The following is a 22,278-nucleotide window of genomic DNA, read 5'->3' as shown; positions in this document are numbered from 1 at the left end:
TAGATCCTCAAGTTACCCACACTTCTCTCTGACTTGGCCAGAGTCCCTTAATCTCTCCCCAGATTCAGTAATTTGGTGGAATGGCTTACAGAACTCTGGACAAAGCTATACTTTTACAGTTGGTTATAAGGGATACAACTCAAGAACAAATGGAAGAGATGCTAAGGCAAGGTACAGGGGATGGGGCATGTGCCCTCTCTGAGCGAGCCACCGCCCCAGCACCTTGATGTGTTCCCCAACCCAGAAGCTTTCCAAATCCTCTTGTTAGGGGTGTTATGGAGGTTCCATTAGTTAGGCATGGTTGATTAAATCATTTACTGTTGGTGATTGGGCGCTCCATCTCTAGCCCCTCTCTTGGGGGGGAGGGCTGAAAGTTCTATCTCTTTAATCAAAATTTGATCTTTGTGGAACCAGCTCCTACCCTGAAGCTATATACCACCCGCACCCAGCAAAGTCACCTCATTATCATAAATTCAGGTAAGGCTGGAAAGGACTTATGAGTAACAAAAGACATTCTTTTTTTTTTTTTTTTAAATAATTTTTTTAATTTATTTTTTATTTTACGATAGTCACAGAGAGAGAGAGAGAGAGAGAGGCAGAGACATAGGCAGAGGGAGAAGCAGGCTCCATGCACCGGGAGCCCGACGTGGGATTCAATCCTGGGTCTCCAGGATCGCGCCCTGGGCCAAAGGCAGGCGCCAAACCGCTGCGCCACCCAAGGATCCCACAAAAGACATTCTTATCTTTAAGGAAATTCCAAGGGTTTTAGGAGTTCTGGGCCAGGAACTGGGGACCAACTCTATATTTCCTATTATCCCACACTGCTCCTGCCTTTCCTACAGGGTTCCTAAATTTCAGAAATTGCCAATGGGCTTCCTTTGCCCTTCTGAGGGCACCAGGCGCTGAGGAGGCAGCTGTCCTCTGAGACTGGGAAGGAACAACCAGAAGAGCACAGCCCTGGGCCAGCGTGCTTCTTGTCAGTGTGGGGAGAACCCTTTGCTCAGGCTTTTTCTTCCCAGATAACCTTATATACTTTATATAGTATAATTGTCAAAGTACCGCTGATTGCTCTTTATAAGAAAGAAAACAAATCTCGGAATCTTCTGCACAGAGGCCACTCACAGCCCTTTGGAATAGAAAGGACCCACATTCTGCCTGTTTCTTCTGTGCTTCAGGCTGCTGAAGCTGTGAGCTTTGTAGCATCTGAACAGATTTGGAATTTTAACCAAGTTCTTAAACACTTGGGAAGCAACTACCCTCCAAAAACCTCCATAGTTCCATCCACATTCATCATAGCCATTTTCTAGAGCTGTCGTGGAGACTTGGTGGGACCAGAGCTGTTAAATCCAGTCAGCTATTTCCCTGCCATCAGCCCAGATCTCTGTGATTCTGTCTTTCAGAGAAGGCAGCTAATTTCAGTATAGATACTCCCATCTATCACTGTAACAATTTAATAGGTGCAGTTATGGCTGGAATACACCAACAGGCTTTATGTGAGTAATTGCCATATTTATACTGCTTTGAATTGATGATAAAGTGCTGAAATAGGTGTGCAGTCTAATCTGCTGTGATTTTTATGGGGGTTTTGTGTTACTTAATCTCTCCCTCCGTCTATAATTCTAGGTTTGTTAGCGAGTTGCTTTCTCATAATCTAAATAGTTGTAAAACAAAGGTTTCTCCACTTCTTTTTTGACTGCTTCCCATGTGCCCATTTCTCACCACCCTCCTATTTTCTGCTCACTTATAAGTCAGACACAGGGCAGCCCAGGTGGCTCAGCGGTTTAGCACCGCCTTCAGCCCAGGGTGTGGTCCTGGAGTCCCGGGATCAAGTCCCACATCAGGCTCCCTGCATGGAGCCTGCTTTTCCCTCTGCCTGTGTCTCTGCCTCTCTCTTTGTGTCTCTCATGAATAAATAAATAAATAATCTTAAAAAAAAAAAAAATACACCAGCTGCTTGCATCCTAAAAATGCCCCCCTTGCCACAAAAGCAGGCAGTCAGCTCTACTTTGGCCTGTTGCAGATAAGCAGAATTTGTGTAGCTTGTGACTCGGCGTTGCTAGCGGATTTCCTCAGGACCCAGTGCCCTGATCAGAACAGCATGCCCTGGCAAGCTGCCTGGAGCGCCCAGCAGCCAAAAGGAGTAAAGCTTGTTTCACAGAGTAATCCTGCCCTTCCATCCAAGACAGAAATAGTTTGGGTGGAAGCCCAAATCCCCGAGACAGTTCCGACAGGCCTACTCAGTTAGTAGCCAGGCTGCTCTGCCCTTGGCGAGCTGAGAGAGAAGGGGCTACACTTGCTCCTACAAGCCTGTCCCTTAGAGCAGCCCTGGGACCTCTGTCTCCACTCTGTACCTCCCTGGAGCCCGCTCACCTGTGCCAATGAACAGTTCTGAGGGGAACTCCTTTGGCCCTCGCTCACACTCTCTCCTTCATGCACATGTGTGTGCGCATGTTTTTCTGTCCAGCTTCTGGCAGGGGTGCAGCCCACTTTGCAGGGGATCCCAGTCAAAGCTGAACTATGGCCATGCCCTGCTAAAGTGAAGAACCCAGATCGAAGCCTCACACAGAACAGCAAATGAATGACCCCAGTGAGATAATGACTTATTACTAAGTCCCCAAGACCTCTGCAGGGATCAGTGAAGGCAGGGAGCACGGACCCTCATCCAGTGCATAAAGGCAGGTAGGAGTTGGGCAAGCTTGTTTTTGAAACCCTTACTCTCTGCCGGTCACCCCTAAGGCTTTCAGTCCCCTACATTCCAGGGCCTGGGAAGGCCTGCCAGGATGCCTGGAGGCATGAGGCTAGTTGAGAACACACAACTCCAGTCCATTTCTTCCCTCTCTTCAACAAGAGAAACTGCACTTTTCCTTTTAGGCATTTATTTCTCTTCCCCTTCTTTCCAGGGTAGTTGCTGAAAGACTCCTTCAGGTATGAGCTACTGTAGCAAATCCAGGTACCTAGATGGGTCACCGGAAAATCTTGCCCACTCCCGCAGCCTACTAGGGGGCCAGCATGCAGCAGATAACTTCACAGCTGTCTGGGAACTTTGCAGTATGCTGGTGCTATGTGAGAACACGCAGAGCCAAAGGAGTGTGGGGATTTGGGGCCAGGCCACCTGGGTTCAAGTACAGCCCTGCCTTTCATTAGCCATTCGTCAGCCGTGTGGCTCAGTCTCTCCCACTGTAAAATGGGAATTATAATAGTGGTAGTGCACAACTCACAGGTGCTTGTGAGGCCTTGCTGAGATGGTGCACGTCAGATGCCTGGCCCTGAGCCTGGCCCGTGGTAGAAGCACTACATAAATAGAAACTGTTAACCATAACACACTTAACTTAGATCCAGGGGTCAGGGAAGCCCTCACTGAGGGAGTGAGGTTTAGCCAGCTAGAAAAATGGAGATAAAAGTAGAAGGAACAACCTGTAGGAAGGCCCTGAGGCAAGAAAGTGCCCCCGCTTCCAAGCCAGTGTGATGGAGGTGCAGGGGAGCAGGCTCGGGCTGTGACGCAGGCCACCCCAGGCCACGTGTGGTAGCATTGGTATTCTAGATTTGAAGCAGAAGGATTATCAGCCTATGGGGATCACAACTCCATTTCCTATCTGAGGATTATAGGCCTCTAACCTATGAAAAATGCCCTTCTTAGTGAGGAGAAGGAAGCCAGGAAAGGAAGGATGCTCCACTGTGATTGGTGACATCTTTGTTCCTTTTATGGTTCATTAGGAATCAAGAACCTGAGAGAAGTTAACCTCTGCCCTCATTAATGCTTGGGAGGAATCTGCCTTGACCTCAAGGGCCTTTCTACTTGAGAGTATGTTGGAAAGGAAGTTGGCATTATACACACTGGGCTGGTGGTAACACATTGTATCTGTGTGCTATCTGGGGCTGTTTCTTTGTTGGTAGCTCTTTGTTTAACCACTGAGACCCCTCACTATGGCACCACCAGCTCGCCTCAGAGTCACACTGCTATCACCCCTGTGCCACTGGGCTTGTGTCAGTGCTGACAAAGTCATGCCCGGAGCCCCAAGGATGCTCGGATTCTTGGCAGAAGGGTCTCCCAGCTGCTCCTGGCTTGGAACAGTGAATGCCGCTCTGCTGGGTACAGTCTGCTCACCTCGATCATGGGTCACACTCTCCTCTCCCTACCATCCCGGCCTGCCCGGAACAGCATCAGTTCTACCTGACCTAAAGTTCACTTCACTGTGGTTTCCTAAAAACATCTATTAGGGTATGCATTTTCTTGAAAATCGGGAAAAATACAGAGCCCCTTGTTTGGCTGAGAGCAGAGTCCAGAAGCCCTCTTTCACAGTTAATGGCACTAAATACATGGGTAGCTTATAAAGGATCAGCCAGATGCTAGAGCCATATGATGTCCCAGACCTGGTGTGATATTTTCATCTCTTCCCTCCAGATCTCTTCCCTCCCTTCCTCCTCAGCCTCAAGATTCATGACATGACTCTGTGTATATACAATAGCGTTGGAAATTTATAAAGCTACAGTGCCTACTTGTGGGGCTAACACCCGGTCAAGCAGTCATAATAGAGTGTTAGTGGCATTCTGTCATGGGGAGAAAGGAGGTCTGGCATTGCCAGAAACAGATCTTGATTGACGAGGGAATTACCAAGGGAAGACAGCTAACAAAGGGGCACTGGCGGGGCCAAAGTGACCCTAGTGTTCGGGTAATAGAAGAACCAGAAAATCATTCCAGGCACATCCAAAACAGGAAGGCAACAGGGAGATTTGGTGGGGGCTCTTTCAGGTCGTCAACAGTAGAACCACATCATAGGAATAAAGCAAGGATACTTGCCATTGGCTGCTTTTTCTCTGGCAAGGGGCAGCATTTTTTCTTGAAGCTCTTCCTCCTCGCCCCCCTCCCCCCCCCCCCAGTTGACAGAGGAGACCGCCGAATGGGGTGTGAATGAAGAGATGAATGCATAGGACTGCACAAGGGGAACGTTCTCAGAGCCCGTACTGGATCTGGCATTTGCAGGATGTATGCTACACACCACAGACAAGAAGGGACAGAGTTAACAGCCAAGGTGGTAGGACTCCTTGTGCAGTCATCTGGGACGGAGCCTGAGTGAGCCGCTTCAGGTCCTGCCCCCACTACTTCCCCAGCTCTGTGGCCTTGGGCAAATGGCTTAGCCTTGCTGAGCCTCCATTCGCTCTCTGTAAAGGGGGAATAAAAACAGTATTTACCTCAAATAATTACTTGGTGGAATCACTGTGACAGTTCTAATGAAAAGCTAAGAAGAGTGCCTGGCACAGAGTCAGCCCTCAACAAAAGTTACCTACCATCGTTATTTTATCATTGTCACTATTCTTTCAGCATGCCACCTGGCTGGCTTTTCTATGTGCAGCTTCAGTCTTTGCAGCATCTCGACAGGAGTCTTTAATACACAACCCTGTTTTTGATGAGGAACCCAAGACTCCGAGAGGTAGAGTGATTTGTCCTCAGTCACCCAGCCAGCTGTGAGACGAGTCAGCATCAGAATCAAGGTCACTTTAGTGTCAAAGCCCGTGCATGTTTTAAACTATTTTTCTGTCAACTGGCTTGTTTTGGCTGAGCCCTCAAAACAAGCCACGCCTTCAGGCAGGCACTGCTTGCTGTTGAGGCTTGTTGAGAGTATGGAGAGGGTGGGGGCGGGTGGCAAGCATTAGACTGTGGGCTTTATTTTGGGTAGATTTCTCAGCTATCCTTCGCAGCAGCCTAAGAAAGTAGGTGTTCATCCATTCTGTGATCAGGTGCACCGCAGTCAGGGGCGGGATTTGAACCTGTGTCACCCGGACAGCAAAACTCAGGTGCTCTTCCACTTGCCAGCTTGCTTTCCACTCAGATCATGTGGGTAAGGGGATCCCTGGGTGGCTCAGTGGTTCAGCGCCTGCCTTCAGCCCAGGGCGTGATCCTGAAGTCCCAGGATCGAGTCCCGCATCAGGCTCCCTGCGTGGAGCCTGCTTCTCCCTCTGCCTCTGTCTCTGCCTTTCTCTCTCTCTCTCTCTCTCTCTCTCTCTCACTCTCTAATTTTCTCATTCTCTGTGTCTCTCATGAATAAATAAATAAATAAAATCTTTAAAAAGAGGGGGAGGAATCCTTGGATGGCTCGGTGGTTTAACACCTGCCTTTGGCCCAAGGTGTGATCCTGGAGTCCCGGGATCGAGTCCCACATCAGGCTACCTGCATGGAGCCTGCTTCTCTCTCTGCCTGTGTCTCTGTCTGCCTCTTTCTCTCTATGTCTCTCATGAATAAATAAATAAAATCTTTAAAAAAAAAAAAAAAAAGATCATGCAGGTGAGAGCAACTCCCTTAGCCCTGTGCTCTGGTTTCCTGAAAGATGCACCACTAGACTGTGGAGCGGGAACTGTTCTGTCATGAGAGGGAAACCCAGCTGCCCAGGGTCTTAGAGCTAACAAGTAAGTAGCTTCTGCTTCTGGCCTCAGCACCCTACTGCCCCCGAGCCCTTTAATCCTACGTTGAGGTGGGAGTGCTGTACTACAGGGCTCAGAAGGAGAGCCTGCATGTACTGCTGCTGGCCTTTCACTCCTCCCCAGAGGTCAACTCTATTCAAGACAGTTTCAGTTTTATGGTGGAGGGAGTTTCTTCTCTCCCTGAGTTCTCGGCACTCCTCTGGCCTTGAAATGTAGCCCACCTGAGACTTCTTAGATGAATAAAAGAGAAGAATGCTCTATTAGATTTCAGCCCTCAGAAAAGTCAACAAAAGTTGTTTCATAGTTAAGGCCTATCTGGTGTGGGCCATTTTAGAGCACCAGCACCAATTATGGTGAGTTTTTTTTTAAAGGACTAAAGTGCTGAGTTTTTATATCTAAATATAGAATATAAAAACTAAACAAGTCAGTTTGTCTTGGAAGAGGTATCGATGTGTTGCTAGAAAGGAAATTGAGGAGGAACGAGTCCTGGTGTGAATGAGCAGAGGCCAAGCCTGACTGACCCACGCTGACTGCGGAAAGGCTCCTGGCCACAAACACTGGTGCTGAGAAGTGGTGTTTGGGATCCAGGAATAAAAACGTGTTTGGACATTTTAGAAAATCAGACACATGCCCCAGCAGGAGGTGATTCTCCTTGGTTTCCAAGCTCCCAGGGCCCCTAGTGTGCCAAGTGCTAGGGAGGAGCCGGGGTGGTAGGCAGCAGCAGCTCTCACAGGGAAGTCAGGACTCACATGTGCCAGTTTTTGGCCCATGGGGAATGGCTCAGGGCCAGTGGCAGTGGGCCATCTAGCCTTCTGAGGTCATCAAAAGAGGTTTGAGGAAGACAACACCTGAAAGGCTCTGGAAAGGCACTTATCTGCCATGTAGGGGCTCGGTAACATGTAGTGAAGGGAAGAATGAGGCCTTGAAAATGCTTTATTCCTGACATATTTGGTATCTGTTTCTCCTAGTATGTATCTTCCCCCTCCCACCATTCCAACTGTATTAAACACAGAATCAGAGATCTGAGAAGTCTGGTCCATCACTTCTCGGCCTTTTGGCTAAGATCAAGTGTGGAGAAGTCTGGTCCATCTTCTAGAATAGCAGTTATTAAAAAGTATGGTTGGTTCTCTGGCCAGTGGCATTGGGGGCATCTGGGAATATGCTGGAAATGCACATCCTTGGGCCTCACTCCAAACTGACAGTATCAGAATTCTCTGCAGGTAGAACCCTAGCACCTGTATTACAGTAGCAAGCCTTGGTGAGTCCAACACATGCTCGGGCTTGAGAGCTGATCTAGAACATAGTAAAAGAACACAGACTCTAAAGTCAGATGGAGTTCAAGTCATAACTGCGCAGCTCTCTGACCTTGTGCCTCTTTCTTTGCCTCTTTATCTCTACATTCCTATCCGAAAAGTGGGGTTAATAATAACCTCTCTAAAGAGGCTGTTGTGAGACCTAATGTAAAAACGCATAGTAAGCACTTGTCATTATGTGCCTCTCACGTGGTAAGCATTCCATGATTTATAATTGTTGTTAGCCATCTTCCTAGACCAGGTAGTAATATTTTAAAACAGCAACCCTTAACAAATGGGAATCTGGCGAAGAGGGAGTTCTGAAGCTCTGCCCCCATGCCAAGGAGTGACAGCTGAGGCTACTGATAGGTCACATATTGAGAGAATGCTGCCTTTCCTACAGATTCTGTTCTTTGTCACAGCTCTGTTCTCTAGAGCCATTGGAACAAGACTGTTATACATGGTAGTTGTTCGGGTATTTGAAGAGAGTGACCTTGGCCGTGCTAAACTTTTTCTTGTTCTATTCCAAAAGATTAACACAGAAGATATTTGAAGGGCTTTTACAGATAGGGCTTTTTGAAAAAAGGAAAGGGAAAAAGGCTTAGAGCCAAGGCTCTGCTTTGGTAGTGGGTCTTTGGTGTGTAGAGATGCCTCAGAGTTTGGTTGAAGTTTCTTCAGTGAACTTGTGGGCATGGAATAGATCTGTAGTCACAGGGCAGTGGCGCTACTGGCAAGGCCTTTATGTTAGGCTGGCAGGTGTGAGCCAGAGTCACTCCTGGGGTGCTTCTGTGTGGGTCCCAGGATGTATAGCCCTTGGAGGCGAGTCTTGCTCTGTTAGGCACCCTAGTTCTCAGCTCTCTTGAGAGCTGCCCTGCTTCAGCAACAGTCTTCATGGTGTTTGCAGTCTGCTGTAATGTAAGGCTTTTGTTTTTTTTTAATTGATGTCTGATTAGTAGCTGTGAAAAATGGTACTGGCCTAGCAAATGATACCTTTCCCAAATTATGCCATGGCGTTGTATAGGGCAGCAGCAGAATTGCTAATTTAAAATGGGATTTCGTAAAATAAACATGTGTCCCGATTACAGGAAATACTAAGTTGATGATTAATTAATGCTGTGGAACTGGCCTTGTGCTTTTAAATGCTTTGACTCTTGTGATCATCCATCTAGTGAAGTTTCAGTAGGCCCACGCCTCAGATAATTTCCAGAGAGCTGATTTGCAGCTTGTATTCTGCTCTCTGGTACGGCTGGGACAGGTGGCCACGAAGAGAAGGTGCAGAGGACTCCTCCTCTCCAAGCTGCAGGTCAGAGTTGCAAAAGGCTGGTGAATGACCTGAGGCTGTCAGGATCTTCTGCCTGTCGGTCACTGGGCCTCTCCACACTGGGACTCAGACATTGCAGCTACATTCTAAGGACTTCTTAAACTCCTGCCATTTGTGCCTTTGTTATCTCTGTGCTGGAGGGGACCAATACTCAGATAAAGGGAAGGCTATGTTTATTTCCAGGCCAGGGGGTGAAGCTTTGCACCTGCTAACACATACCCACGGCTTGCCAAAATGGGGATGATTTCGTGTGTGTGATATGTGTTACCTGGGATGTGAAATAGGTGGAAAGTTTAAATATGTCTGAGCCCAATTTGGAAAAGTCACTGAGAAAAGAGACCATTATAAAATTAGTAGGTCCCTTCCTGACCTCCTACTTTTGGGGGTTGGCAGCAACCAGCAGCAGTGTCATCTCAGAAGCAACCCAAAATGCTGAGTGCCAGGGGGCTTCACTCAAGTGTGGCATTACTTCTGGGGGCAGCCTGTGGTCCTGACCCCACCCTGTAGGGTAGATGTCAGACATCTTCCAGAACAACACTGAGGCACGAGAGCGGCCAAGGCCCTAGACTTAGAATTTAACGTCTGTGGACAGCCCCGGTGGCCCAGCGGTTTAGTGCCACCTTCAGCCTGGGGTGTGATCCTGGAGACCCTGGAACGAGTCCCACGTCAGGCTTCCTGCATGGAGCCTGCTTCTCCCTCTGCCTATGGGTCTGCCTCTCTCTCTGTGTGTATCTGTCATGAATAAATAAATTTTTAAAATTTTAAAAAATAAAGAATTTAACGTCTGTGCAGTTTGGGGTAAGGGTTGCACCTTTCAGATCCTTGCTTTTTCTCATCTGTGTCCTCTCTACGCTGGAGCTCCTCACAAACAAGGCTGAGGATTCAGTGGCATCATCATTCATTTGATGAGTGAATGAGTGGTAGGTGGCTGTGGGAAAGCACCTAGCTCAGTGCACAGCATAGACACACTCAGGAAATGTTAACTCCAAAACAGAAGCAGGGTGCATCCGAGGCCTCAGGTTTGGCAAGTATATGCACTTCTCCCTTCTTCCACATGAGGTGAGGGCAGCTCCTTTGTAGCTAGGCATTACCCCATAAGATGTCCTCGGGGCTGTCCTGTTAAACCCTTGTCTTGGGGGCAAAAGGCCCATGTGCAGTTAACAGCTTTTAAGCAGAAGAATTGATGACTTTGGCTTTGATGTTCTTTAAAGGTTCACCTGCCACTATTCTGGGGCCCCAGAAATAGACTGCTTTGATCATGCCATACCTTATGGGTGCCTCTCCAGAGGCACTAATCACAGTGATAACGGACAATGAGACACTGGGCTCCAGGATACAACCTCGGTGGCCCTTCGGCTAGCCAGGGTTGGTTTGGCCCTGAGATCCCATGCTGGGCTTCAGTGTGAACTTCATCATCCTTTAGAACTGGGATCTTAGGGGCACAGCCATAGACTGTGCTGAGGGTGAAGGGGGATGGCCAGTATCTCACCTGATACTGTATTATTTTGTATTACTTAAATTTTAATAAGTGTTATTTTTTTACTTACCTACCACTGTATACCAAATCAGTTACGGAAGGATCACAGAGCTAAGAAGGGGAAAAATTTGTAAAAGAACAAGAAAGAAGTGGAATGTATCTGTTCTAAGAATAGGAAATCTGTTCAAAGATAAAAACAAAGGGTGACATCGTAAAGAAACTGACTGGGGCTCCTGGGTGGCTCAGTCAGTTAAATGTGTGCCTTCAGCTCGGGTCATGATTCAGGGTCCTGGAAAGAACCCCCACATCATCGGGTTCCCTGCTCAGCAGAGAGTCTGTTTCTCCCTCTCTCCCTTCTCCCTACACCATGCTTGCTCACTCTCTATTAAGATTTTATTTATTTGACAGACAAGAGAAAACACAGGTAGCTGGAGGAGCAGAGGGAGGGAAAGAAGCAGACTTCCTGCTGAGTAGGGAGCCCAACGAGACAGGGCTCCTTCCCAGGACCCTGAGATCATGACCTCAGCCAAAGGCAGATGCTTAACCAACTGAGCCACCCAGGTACCCCGTTGCCCTGCTCTCTCTTAAATAAATACATAAAAATTTTAAAAACAAACAAACAAAAAAACTAGTCTTGAAAACCTAAAATTTTTAAATTATGTGCTTCACAAAATTCAATAACCAGAATTAGAAAGCAGATAACAAAAAAGGGCAAAATGTAAACATACATAATGTTAACATAGTGAGATCCTTACTATTCAGAGGCCTCTTTCAAGTATACAATGAGAGGGACCACTCATAGGGAAATGAACAAGAATGACAAGAACATGAAAAGGAAATTCACAGAGTAAGAAACACACACTGCCAAGAATCTGTTAAACTTACGAGCTATCCAGAAAACCTAAGAAACGTAATTGTGGGGTACTTTAACAGAGAAAACTCAGGGAAACCTAAATGATTAACAATAGGACTATTTTTTTAAAGTTATTATATACTTTGATGTCTCTAAAATCGTGTTGTAAAGAATATTTAATGATTAGAATAAGCTCAGAACATACTTTGTAAGTGAAAAGGGCAGGTTAAAACACAGTATTATCTCCATTAAAAAAAATAAAATAAAATTCAAGGAGCTCCTGGCTGGCTCAGTCTGTAGAACAAGTGGCATGGGGTCGTGGGCTCAGACCCTGTATTGGTCATGGAGCTACAATTCAAGTGTACAGTAAAATGTAGGCAAAAATTAACTGCGGTACTTAATACATTATTTTAATTTTTACAAAAAAAAAGATTTTAAAATATTGAAGTGGAAAAGAAAACGGGGGGAGAGTGGGTTGAAGCACACAGAAAAGTCAAGAGTACTTCACCCTGCTCTGCATGCCCTTCTAAGAAACCTGCTTGTTTCTCCTCAGGATTGAGCACTGAAGGCATCTACCGGGTCAGCGGGAATAAGTCTGAGATGGAGAGTCTGCAGAGACAGTTCGATCAAGGTGAGGTTATAGCCTGGCTGAGCGTCAGAGGCTGGAGCTGGTCGAGGTGGTCAGGCCAGCCAAATTGCTGGGGCTGCCCCTTAATGGAGCTGCACTTCTGGCCGGTGGGGCCCTAGGTTGCTGCTGCCACACACAGCCCCAGAGCTAAGAGGTGCTGACCTGATGACTAAGAAAGGGAAAGCATGGGATCCCTGGGTGGCTCAGCGGTTTGGCACCTGCCTTTGGCCCAGGGCGTTGATCCTGGAGTCCGAGGATCGGGTCCCACATAGGGCTCCCTGCATGGAGTCTGCTTCTCCCTCTGCCTGTGTCTCTGCCTCTCTCTCTGTGTCTCTCATGAATAAATAAATAAAATCTTAGTAAGAGAGAGACAGAAAGCATTTGGCCCCAGTCAGCCTTGCCTCCATGGTCACGCTGCCATGTGAAGGAGGGGGCACAGGCCCTATCAGCGAACAGAAGCCTCATCCCTACCAAACCCATGTCAGCCAGCTGCTCCCCCATATCACCGTCCACCCCTGCTGCTTCAGGTCACCCCAGCCTGCACCTTGGACACCTCTGAGGGCTTTACCTTCCTTACACTGGGCCCTACAGGGGTAATTGCGGCACATAATAGGAAATTGGGTTGCTGTCATAGTCCTATTCTGCCAGGGCCCCAGGAATACATGACCCCCTGCTCACAAAATCCTTGCACAAGAGAGACAATGAGGGAACGTTTATGATCAGCTGAGCATGGGGACCCAGATTCCCAAAGCTGAAATCTCATGAGTTAGACTGGCTCTTGGCAGGGACTCCTGTCTCCTGAGTGAGGTCTCAGAGGCCTAGAGCCAAAGAGCCAAACTCTCTTAAAGTCTTAACTTAGCACACCTACAGTATAAGTCACACCCACTAGTTCCAGAATCAAACAAGCCAAACCAATAAAAGTTCTCTGGTGTCACCAGCCAGAGAGGAAAGTAAGCCGAGGATCACATTGGGGTCCAACTCAGCATGTGGCTGGGCCTGAGGAGACCAAGCCAGACTCTGAAGCCAGGCAGCCTATGTAGGCCTCCAGGACAGAGCTGCAGCCAGGAACGGGCACCATACCTCTAAGCTCTCTGGGAGCCATAGCACTTTGCAGACGCCAGGCTCAGTCTCTGTTAGCTAGCAGTGGGGGGAGGGCATACACTAGGGAAGGGAAACACCTGTTTATCTTGCAGGATAGGAAGCATGAGGTCAAAATGAGGGTGTAGCCACACACTTGGGTATGTACTTGTGTGTATATGCAAGAATCTGTTAACAGTTTATACCCCCCCTGCGCAGCCCCAGTGGCCCAGCAGTTTAGCGCCACCTTCGGCCCAGGCTGTGATCCTGAAGATCCAGGATCAAGTCCCACGTCAGGCTCCCTGCATGGAGCCTGCTTCTCCCTCTGCCTGTGTCTCTGCCTCTCACTATCTCTGTGTCTGTCATGAATAAATAAATAAAATCTTAAAAAAAAAAAAAAAAGTTTATACCCCCCTAAAATGGAAACAGCTCATGTCTAACAGATAATTTTTTTGTAAATCAGGAATATACAATAAAGTATTCAAAGAAAAGTGAAGACACAGAGGTCAGTGGTGTCACAGGCTGGGAGGGGCCAGAGGGAGAAAGATGATGAATCTGCTCATCCTGGCACCTTAGGGAGACACCAGTTAAGATTGTTGGTGGTAACATTCTGTTCTGTAACCCACCGTGAAAAGTGAGCTAACCTTTTAGAAGAGTCCTTTGTTTTTTCTGGAGGGGAGGGTGTAAGGAAAAGGTAGCACCACATCCCAGCCAGACAAGGGGAGTTGGGTAGGGTGGTACAGAATGAGGGGGTACAGCTGCTCCATTCAAAAGATGATCTTGGAAGGAGGCATGGGGTGTCAGCCTCTGTCTGCACATCTCAGGGATGCCACCTCATGTTCAGTCTGTGACAATCCCAAGTGCCGGCCCAGGCTCCAGGCCAGCCCTGGGCAGCATCCCAGGGTCTTTGAGGTTTCTCTGACACACACACCCCCAAGCACTGAGTTTTCCTTTTGTTTCTGTCCAGCTTATACTGCCCTGACTCTCCCAACTTCCTTTTAGATCACAACCTGGACTTGGCAGAAAAAGATTTTACAGTGAATACCGTGGCTGGTGCCATGAAGAGCTTTTTCTCAGAGCTGCCAGACCCCCTGGTCCCATACAACATGCAGATTGATCTGGTGGAGGCACACAGTGAGTACTTCCAACCCAGCCTGACTCGTGCGCCCCAGGCTGACTGTGTGGGGGAATGGAGGGAGAGGGGTTGCAGCACCATTGAGGATGGGTCCTGCACTCAGGGAACAGATACTCTGGCCCTTAAAGTTGGTGTTGGAAGGACATCGGGACAGGGAACTAAGGATGACACTGTAGGGGCTTGCAGATCAGGCCTCTGTAGACCAGAGGTGCTTTTCTGAGGGCTCTCTCAAGAGAGTTGCAGGTTCCCCCAGAACTCTTATGTGTGAAGGGCCTGGTTTTATATCAGACTTAGGTCACATTCCTGCTCCTTTGCTTGTTCACAGTATAAGCACAGCCAGCACAACCTTCCCTGGCCCTTAGTTTCCTACAACAGTGGCCCTGCTCGTATTTATGAATTATTAGGAGACGTCTAAAGGCAGAGCTATAACAGGCCTGTTAGAAGGGGGTGGGCATTTCTTCTCCCCTCCGCTCAGCCATCCCTTGTACACAGAAGTCAGCATGTGATCTAGGGCCAGCCTGCCTCTGCCTTGGAAGAAGCCAGCCTCTGGAGGGAAAGGGACAGCTCTAATTGCCCTGACCAGATGATCACTCAGGGCTGTAGCCAGTTAGCACCTCTGCTTTTACTGGCGACCTTTGTGTGCCATCCTCCTGGCCCCGACAGCTGTTTCTGCTCTGACCTGCTTCTCTTGGGGGGTGGGGGGCATTTGTCCACCATATTGGGAGCCTTCCCAGTGGGCATTTGCCAGACTTGGTGCAGTGCTGCAGCTTCCCACCTTGTGGCACTTTTTACCTTTTTTAGTCAAAGGCGGCCTTCGTACTGTGCAACCCTGGTGGGCCAAAATCCCCAGAAGGAGCCATTGCTGTGCAGCTGTAGAATGGAGTGTCTTGGCCAGTGACCAAGGAGGTGGAGAAGAGGAAAGGGAGCTGTGTTTCTTCGACCACAGGACCTTAGTCTCATCTCATCACTACCCGACTCAGAAGAGGGAATTTTAAGCCAGCATTTTACTTACAAGGCTGATGGCATGGGCAGGAATTCAGAAGAAGTCACAAATCAGGGTTTTTTAAGTCTTGGGTCACAGGCTCTTAGTGACTTCAGGAAGTGGAGGTACTGAAAGAAGCCCACACCTGAACTGTGGTAGTAGATGCCCCTGTCAGAACCTGGCTGCTGCCAGGACAGCAGGGCAGCTGGAGTCACCTTTCCGTGGTCTACATTTCACGTGATGTTTGTTTCTGCAAGCTGGGTCCACCTTTGCCATACTTTATCCCCGTGGCTTGGCAGATTGAAATCTCTCACAGTTCCTGAGTTTATCCTAGCCCATCGGGGATGGAGTAGAAGCACAGAATTCTGGGACTGTCATAGAGTTACCTGGACTTCTTTTCCATCTGCCTTCTCTAGACAGGAGTCCCGGGTTTCTTCACACAAGTTGGGTGAGGACAGGTGCCAGCTTCCGCTCTGCTCCTGCTGTCCAAAGATAAAGCTCTCCCAGCAATCACTCCTCCAGCAGGCTCCAGGCTGGCCCAGATATGAAACACATAGGAAATCTCCATCGGGAGCTAGCTTTCTTTCCACCTAATCTCGTCTCTGGGCGGAAGTTAGGAAGAAAAGGTGTGGGCTGGTCCTTCACGCCCTGGAGGATTCCTGTCAGCATTTGTCTTGACTTGGCGCCATCTAGAGGCTCGTAGAGTCCTGGCACCCAACAGAATCCCATTGTTTCTGCAGGAACTGCTGACCTGGCACCTTTTTGTTTTTGGAGGGGCACGGGATGGGGGGGGTGCGCCACAAGGAGGGAGGTCTTATTGATAGGGAATCCGCTGCCCTTCCAACAGCGGCGTCCCTGGCTTCCACTGCTGAGGAAGGGAGCTTCTTGCTGCTCCTGCAGTCTGGAAAAGGGTGGAGATTTCTGCTTCCTCTTCCCATTGTGTGTTTCCTGTGCCTGAGCAAGTCAGCTGGAGCTACTCAGCTGGGGCTCCGATTGAACTTGGGGGCGGGCGGGAGGTGGGAGGTGGGGGAAGGATGTCGCTGACTGAGCACCTTCCAAGGCCACTGGGGCCGAGTCTCTCCAGAGGGTGGGTTCAACTGAGCCAGGGACACCAATGAGGCAGTATCAGCTTTAGTGTTAAGGGATATTAGGAAACGAAGATTCTTCAGCCCAAAAGTAGGTATTCCTAGCCTGGCTGGGTTTCCATGGCAACATCAACTTGACCAGCTCTTCCACTTGATACCTAAGAGCTGTTGTGTCTGTGTGTGTTCAGGGCTTGGGAATGGTTTCAGATCCCATCACAACAAACAGCAAGGTCACTGTCAAATTGTTTTGTTAGCTCCAGAGTTTCACAATATTGAACATCGCTGAAAATATGCCCACAAAGAGAGATTTCTGTGATTATTCACCAATTATCTTCCTACCACACTCGAGGTGATGTGTGGTGATTCAGAAGTGACTAACGACAGCTGCCGACGCCCATACCACTTAGGGGGTGGCATGCCGGGGCTTGACCTATGCAGAGACCTTGTTCCTGCCCTCCCAGAGTATGTACTTGAGCTACCTGCCAGAGTGAAGCCCTTCCAGCTGAGCTAAAAGTGCAGAAAATGCAGTGAGGGGTGTACTGGGGTTGAGGGCTTCATGGAAGAGGTAGTACCTGAGCTGTGGATTTCAGGAGGAGAGAAAAGGGCTTTGAGTTCCCGGTTTCATCTCACCCACACACCTCATCCCAGCCTTCACAAACTACTACCATTTATTTTGCCCCACATCTTCTCCTCCTCTCATGACAGCCCCAACCCTACCACCTGAGTGGAATCGCTCCAGTCCAGCCGCCCCCCCTGGCCCCAGGCCCCATCCTATGTCGTTTGTGCCTGAAGGGGTCCCAGAGCTCACTGTCTCAGTCCAGAGGTCCTGAGCCTAAGGACCTTTGACTCCAGGGCCTCATTTGCCCCATAGCTGCATATCTAGCTCCATATATGCAGTTTAGTCCACAGAGAAGACCAGTAGCTTTCATCAGCTTGTCAAAGGGATATGTGACCCAAGTGGTTCAGGTTACCAGCTCACCAGCTTACCATTCCCACTGAGAGGTGGGAAACCTTACAGCTAGATGTAATAAACTAATTCTGGGATCCTGCTTCCATTTGTCTGTCGAGGTCACTGCTTAAGGTCACGAGAGTGTTCATCACTCCCATGCTGGTATGTACCAGGCCTTTTATTGGACAGGGCAGGTGACAGTGGACAAATGAGTGTGTGCTCCTTGCCTCAGTCTGGTGGGGTAAATGGCAAAGAATGGGTTAGTGCAAGGTCATGCCTCCCTAGAAAGACACCCAGAATCTTCCATTCCAGGCCCAGCAGAGTGAAATCTTGGCCTTGGACTCTTTTAGAACCTGAGAGAGAGGTGGGGGGTGCATGCTATGTCTGCCTGCATGCATCACTGAGAGGGTAATGTGACCTTGACCCAGGCTTTTCCTTTTCTGGTGGTCCACGTGTGTGAGATAGTCAAAGGCCATCAGAGGTTTTCCTCCAGACACTGAGTTAGGTGGCAGCAGATCCTAGCCTGAGTCTGATGTCTTGAGCTAAAGGTGGCAGCAGAGTGGCACAGCCAGGGCAAAAAATAGTGTTTCAGATTAAGAACCCTGACGGCAACTTGCCTGTTTATCTGTATGCTGTGAGGGGTGAGGCGAGCTGATTTCTAAGTTCTGGCCTCCCCTTCATCCTGAGTTCTTGGCGTATTTGTTCTGAATGAGTTCTGAGTTGCCTGGTCTGTATCTAGGTTTTGTCTTGGTTCGGCTGGCCTGCAAATGCCTTTCCCGAACCTGTTTTGCTATCTCAGTTGACTGAGACCTAATTTCACAACTACAGTGTGTTAGCTGGAGAGGCCCTGGCTCTCTAGAGGTGCCCTCGCCATTCCACCAGTTCCTTCAAAGAGGATCACTAGAGCTGGAGAGCCCCACAGCGTGACAGGAGGCAGGGGACCCAGAGCAGATGTGCTGGACCAGCCTGTGCCCACCTGCCTTCCCCCTCACCCATCTTTCATCCTTGGCACTGCCTCCTGGCATTTTCTCATGCAGCATGTAGGATGAGCCCAGTGTGGTGAGGGCTGTAAAAAGAGCAACTCTGAAGTTGTCCCCTGAGTGCTCTGGCACTGTCCAGAGGTAAGAAATCACTGTTGTCCCAAGTACCCAAGAGAGGGTTTGCTTGCTTGAGGGAGGAGGTGAGCGAAGTCCAGTCAACAAGATGGGCCATGTTTTTCATGAGGCAGAGGGAAGGTTGGCCTCACTGAGAAGCTTCCTCTTGCTCTCCTGGGGTTCCTCCCCTGCCCCGCCCCCTCAGGCCAAATTTATGCTCCTCAGCATTCCTGAGCATCTGAGCTCAAAGCTGACTGCAGAAAGGAGGGAGAGACATAACATCCAGGTCCTGGCGCTGGGCACTTGGCTGCAGCACCACGTGGAGAGGCAGACCAGCATCCCTGAGGACAGCGTGTGAGCAATATCCATGTGGTCTTGGTGCTCCCATCTCTGCTCCCTCCTCCTCCTCTCAAGGAAGACAGAGGCAGCAAGCATTCTTGTGGCTCCATGGAGGACAGGCCCTGGTCATTGCCAGCCCCACTTCCTGCCTCTAGCCAGGAGGATGAGGTAGGCCCACTTTTGGGTGCAGGCGCCCCAGGGGTCGAATGCCTGATGAAGACACACAGCCTGGGAGAGACCTGTGCCCCTGTGCTGAGCTCGCATCTGGGAGGGGCTGTGATTACTAAGGGAGATTCTGAGCCTGCCACATGATTCTCAGGTGCCAAAGACAGTCACTCCTCCTGATGAGAGCAGTGTACACTTATTTCAAGTAAACTGTACTGAAGTTTAACAGTAAAGATCTTTGAAACTCAAGGCCTGGGAGAAAGTGTACTCTCCGAGGTTGAACCCTTAAAATAAACCTTGGGTGCAGAGCAGTGAAGGTGCTAATGGCCCCACCTAATTAGTTCTTGTGGTTTTTTAGTCATTTTCTACTAGACAGCTGTTACTGAAACGCTATTTTTATCAATTCCCACTCTTTTTTTTTTAAGATTTTATTTCTTTCGGGCAGCCCAGGTGGCTCAGCGATTTAGCACCACCTTTGTCCCAGGGTGTGATCCTGGAGACCTGGGATCAAGTCCTACGTCAGGCTCCCTGCGTGGACTCTGCTTCTCCCTCTGCCTGTGTCTATCTGTGTCTCTCATGAATAAATAAATAAAATCTTTAAAAACGGAGGCGGGGGCAGCCCAGGTGGCTCAGTGGTTTAGTGCCGCTTTCAGCCCAGGGAGTGATCCTGGAGTCCCGGGATCGAGTCCCACGTCGGGCTCCCTGCATGGAGCCTGCTTCTCCCTCTGCCTCTGTCTCTGCCTCTCTCTCTCTCTCTCTCTCTCTCATGAATAAATAAATAAAATCTTTTTTAAAAGGGGGGGTGCCCGGTGACTCAGCGGTTTAGCACCGCCTTCAGCCCAGGGCCTGATCCTGGAGACACAGGATCAAGTCCCACGTCGGGCTCCCTGCATGGAGCCCGCTTCTCCCTCTGCCTGTGTCTCTGCCTCTCTCTCTCTCCTTGTGTCTCATGAATAAGTAAATAAAATCTTAAAAAAAAAAATCTATTTCTTTCTTTGGCAGAGAGTGGGGAGCAGGGGAAGCAGCAGAGGGAGAGACAGACTCAGACTCCCTGCTGACCTGGGAGCCCGATGCAGGGCTCCATTCCAGGACCCTGAGCCCAAGGCAGATGCTTAACTGACTGAGCCACTGAGGCACCCTCAGGCCCCACTCTTGAGTCAAAAGATTCACTAGGTGGGCAGCCCGGGTGGCTCAGCAGTTTAGCACCGCCTTCAGTCCAGGGCGTGATCTTGGAGACCCGGGATCCAGTCCCATGTCGGGCTCCTTGCATGGAGCCTGCTTCTCCCTCTGCCTGTGCCTCTGCCTCTCTCCATCTCTCAAATAAATAAAATCTTAAAAAAAAAAAAAAAGATTCACTAGGTTTTGTGCCCATGAGCCTGCCAGCAAAAGCTCCAGGTGGCTCCAACCCTGCCCATCTCTGTGGCCTCCCTTCCCACTGCTTCCTGCCCCTCAGACTGCCTCCAGGTGCTGACTGTCCACTTGTGAGCTTCTTCTCTCACCATGTGGCATCACCGACACCAGCCCCTTAGACCAGAGCATACACTCTGGATCACACAGGTAGCTGGTGTCCAAGACAGAATTCGAACCCAGGACCATATGGGTAGGGGTTGGGCTTGGGCTCTGACCTGCCACACAGCCTTTCCTCCCTGCACTTTGCCATCCCTCCCTGGCCATTCAAGCTCTGCCTGTCCTTCCTAGTCTAGCTCAGCCAGGCTCCTGTGCTTCCCCAGACCATGACTCTAGAGGCACATTGCCTACTGTAGAGGTTCTTAACTTGGAGGCCATAGGCTTTCTAAGGAACACAATGAGTTTTGGGTAACTCGCAAACCTCCGGAAGTTGTAGCCAGAGTTGTGCGCAGCATATTTGGGGAGAGGCTCTAGCGCTTATATCCACTGCAAAGAAGTCTGTGCCCCCAAATCAATAGGAAACCTTCATAATTTTTTTTTTTTTTTTTAGCAATCCACCATCCTCCCACCCCCACAACCATAAGTGTGGGATAGCTGTTATCTCTTCCTGGATCCTACTGTGGCTTTTCTGGGTCCTAGGTACCACCTTCAGCTCTAAGAAGTAGCCATAGGAAGATCTTTCTCGCTCATAGGAATCTGGGCTGGCTCTTCCAGCCAAGACAAGCTAAGGGAAAGGGCAGCTGACACCCTAGAGAGCAAGTACGATGGTCCCCACTCACGCTCTGCAGCCAATCGGTGGGGTTTGATTCAAGCTCTGCTACCTCTCTGGGACTCACATTCCTTATCTCCCAATAGGGGGAGAAGCCCCTGCCTCATAGGACGGCAAAGACTAACTGAACCAGGCCTGCTGTGGATAAGCACTTATTCGAGATAGCTTGTTTTCATGCTCCAGCTACATTAGGATTCCATGATGGACAACGTGTGGGCGGTAGTGGGGGAAGGGGATGCGTAGTCCCTTTGATGAACTGCATGAGAATTCCTTCACTGTTTCCATCAGCTCCTCCAATGGGGAGATGTGTAGAGGGTCCTTGTATCTCTAGGAAAAGGACAGAGCCCTGGTCTTGTGACAAACTCCCTCCCTAGACAGTCTGTTGGCGTGGGCGGGTGGCAGCGCTCACTCATCTGGTCAGGAAGCACACAGGCTTTCTGCATTGGGATGCCTGTCTCCACGGGCAACCGGATGAGCAAAGAATGGTGTTCTTTATGGCGGTGTCTTTGTGGATCCTTGAGTCTCGGGTGGTGGGGGCCAGGAAGTCCGAGGCACACAGAGCTCCCCTTCAGCAGGAGCCTGGGATCCAGAGGTAGGTCTGGCTCTGGGTCGGTGCCACCGCCAGGTGTGTCCTCCTTGGGCACAGGCTTTGGGGGGAAAGACTGGGTTGACCTTGTCTGAAAGCCCTGGGCTGCGCCCCTAGTCTCACCACCCCACTAGTCTCACCACCTGTCCGGGACCAGTATCTGTCTTGAACCCATAACATCCACCAGCCATGGTCACAAGAGTCTTTGGTTTTTCTCTTTCCTCAGAAATCAATGACCGGGAGCAGAAGTTACATGCCCTTAAGGAGGTACTCAAGAAATTTCCAAAGGAAAACCACGAAGTCTTCAAATACGTCATCTCTCACCTGAACAAGTATGTTACAGGGCTTGCTATTTGGTCTTCCCTCTTTTCAAAACTGCCAGCGAGGGCCAGCTAGCAGCAGAATGCAACTGCTCCAGGCTGTGTTCTCAGCCTGGCCCTCAAAGGGATGCTGGTCCACCTCCTCAGTGGGGGCACATCTGGCTCACCAAGGAGTATCCTGGCCTCTTGGCTTCTCCTCACATTTCCATGCTGGTTCTATCCAAGGGGTCCAAGTGGCCCTGAGCATGCCCAGAGTCCTCTTCTGTCTGTAACAAAACACTGGGCAGGACAGGTGTGTGGTGAAGAAACTCAAACTGTTCAGTAAGTACAGGAGCTGTGGGCAGGAAACCTGTTAACAGACCGTATCCTGGATTTCTGCACA

The 22,278-nt window shown here is 49.5% G+C and overlaps 1 protein-coding gene across 2 annotated transcripts in view; it reads left to right on the top strand.

Moving 5' to 3' along the window:
- ARHGAP35 (Rho GTPase activating protein 35) overlaps nt 1–22,278 on the top strand; it is a 138,870-nt gene that overhangs the window by 111,737 nt on the left and 4,855 nt on the right. For both annotated transcript variants that reach the window (XM_041746450.1, XM_041746452.1), the window contains 3 exons: nt 11,914–11,991; nt 14,068–14,199; nt 21,803–21,908. In XM_041746450.1, coding sequence (XP_041602384.1) covers nt 11,914–11,991; nt 14,068–14,199; nt 21,803–21,908 — 316 coding nt within the window. The remainder of the gene's footprint in view (nt 1–11,913; nt 11,992–14,067; nt 14,200–21,802; nt 21,909–22,278) is intronic.

This window comes from Vulpes lagopus, chromosome 2 (genome assembly GCF_018345385.1).
Source record: "Vulpes lagopus strain Blue_001 chromosome 2, ASM1834538v1, whole genome shotgun sequence".
Lineage (NCBI taxonomy): Eukaryota > Metazoa > Chordata > Mammalia > Carnivora > Canidae > Vulpes > Vulpes lagopus.
Note: the sequence above shows the minus strand (reverse complement) of the source record. Positions and strands in the feature narration are given on the sequence as shown.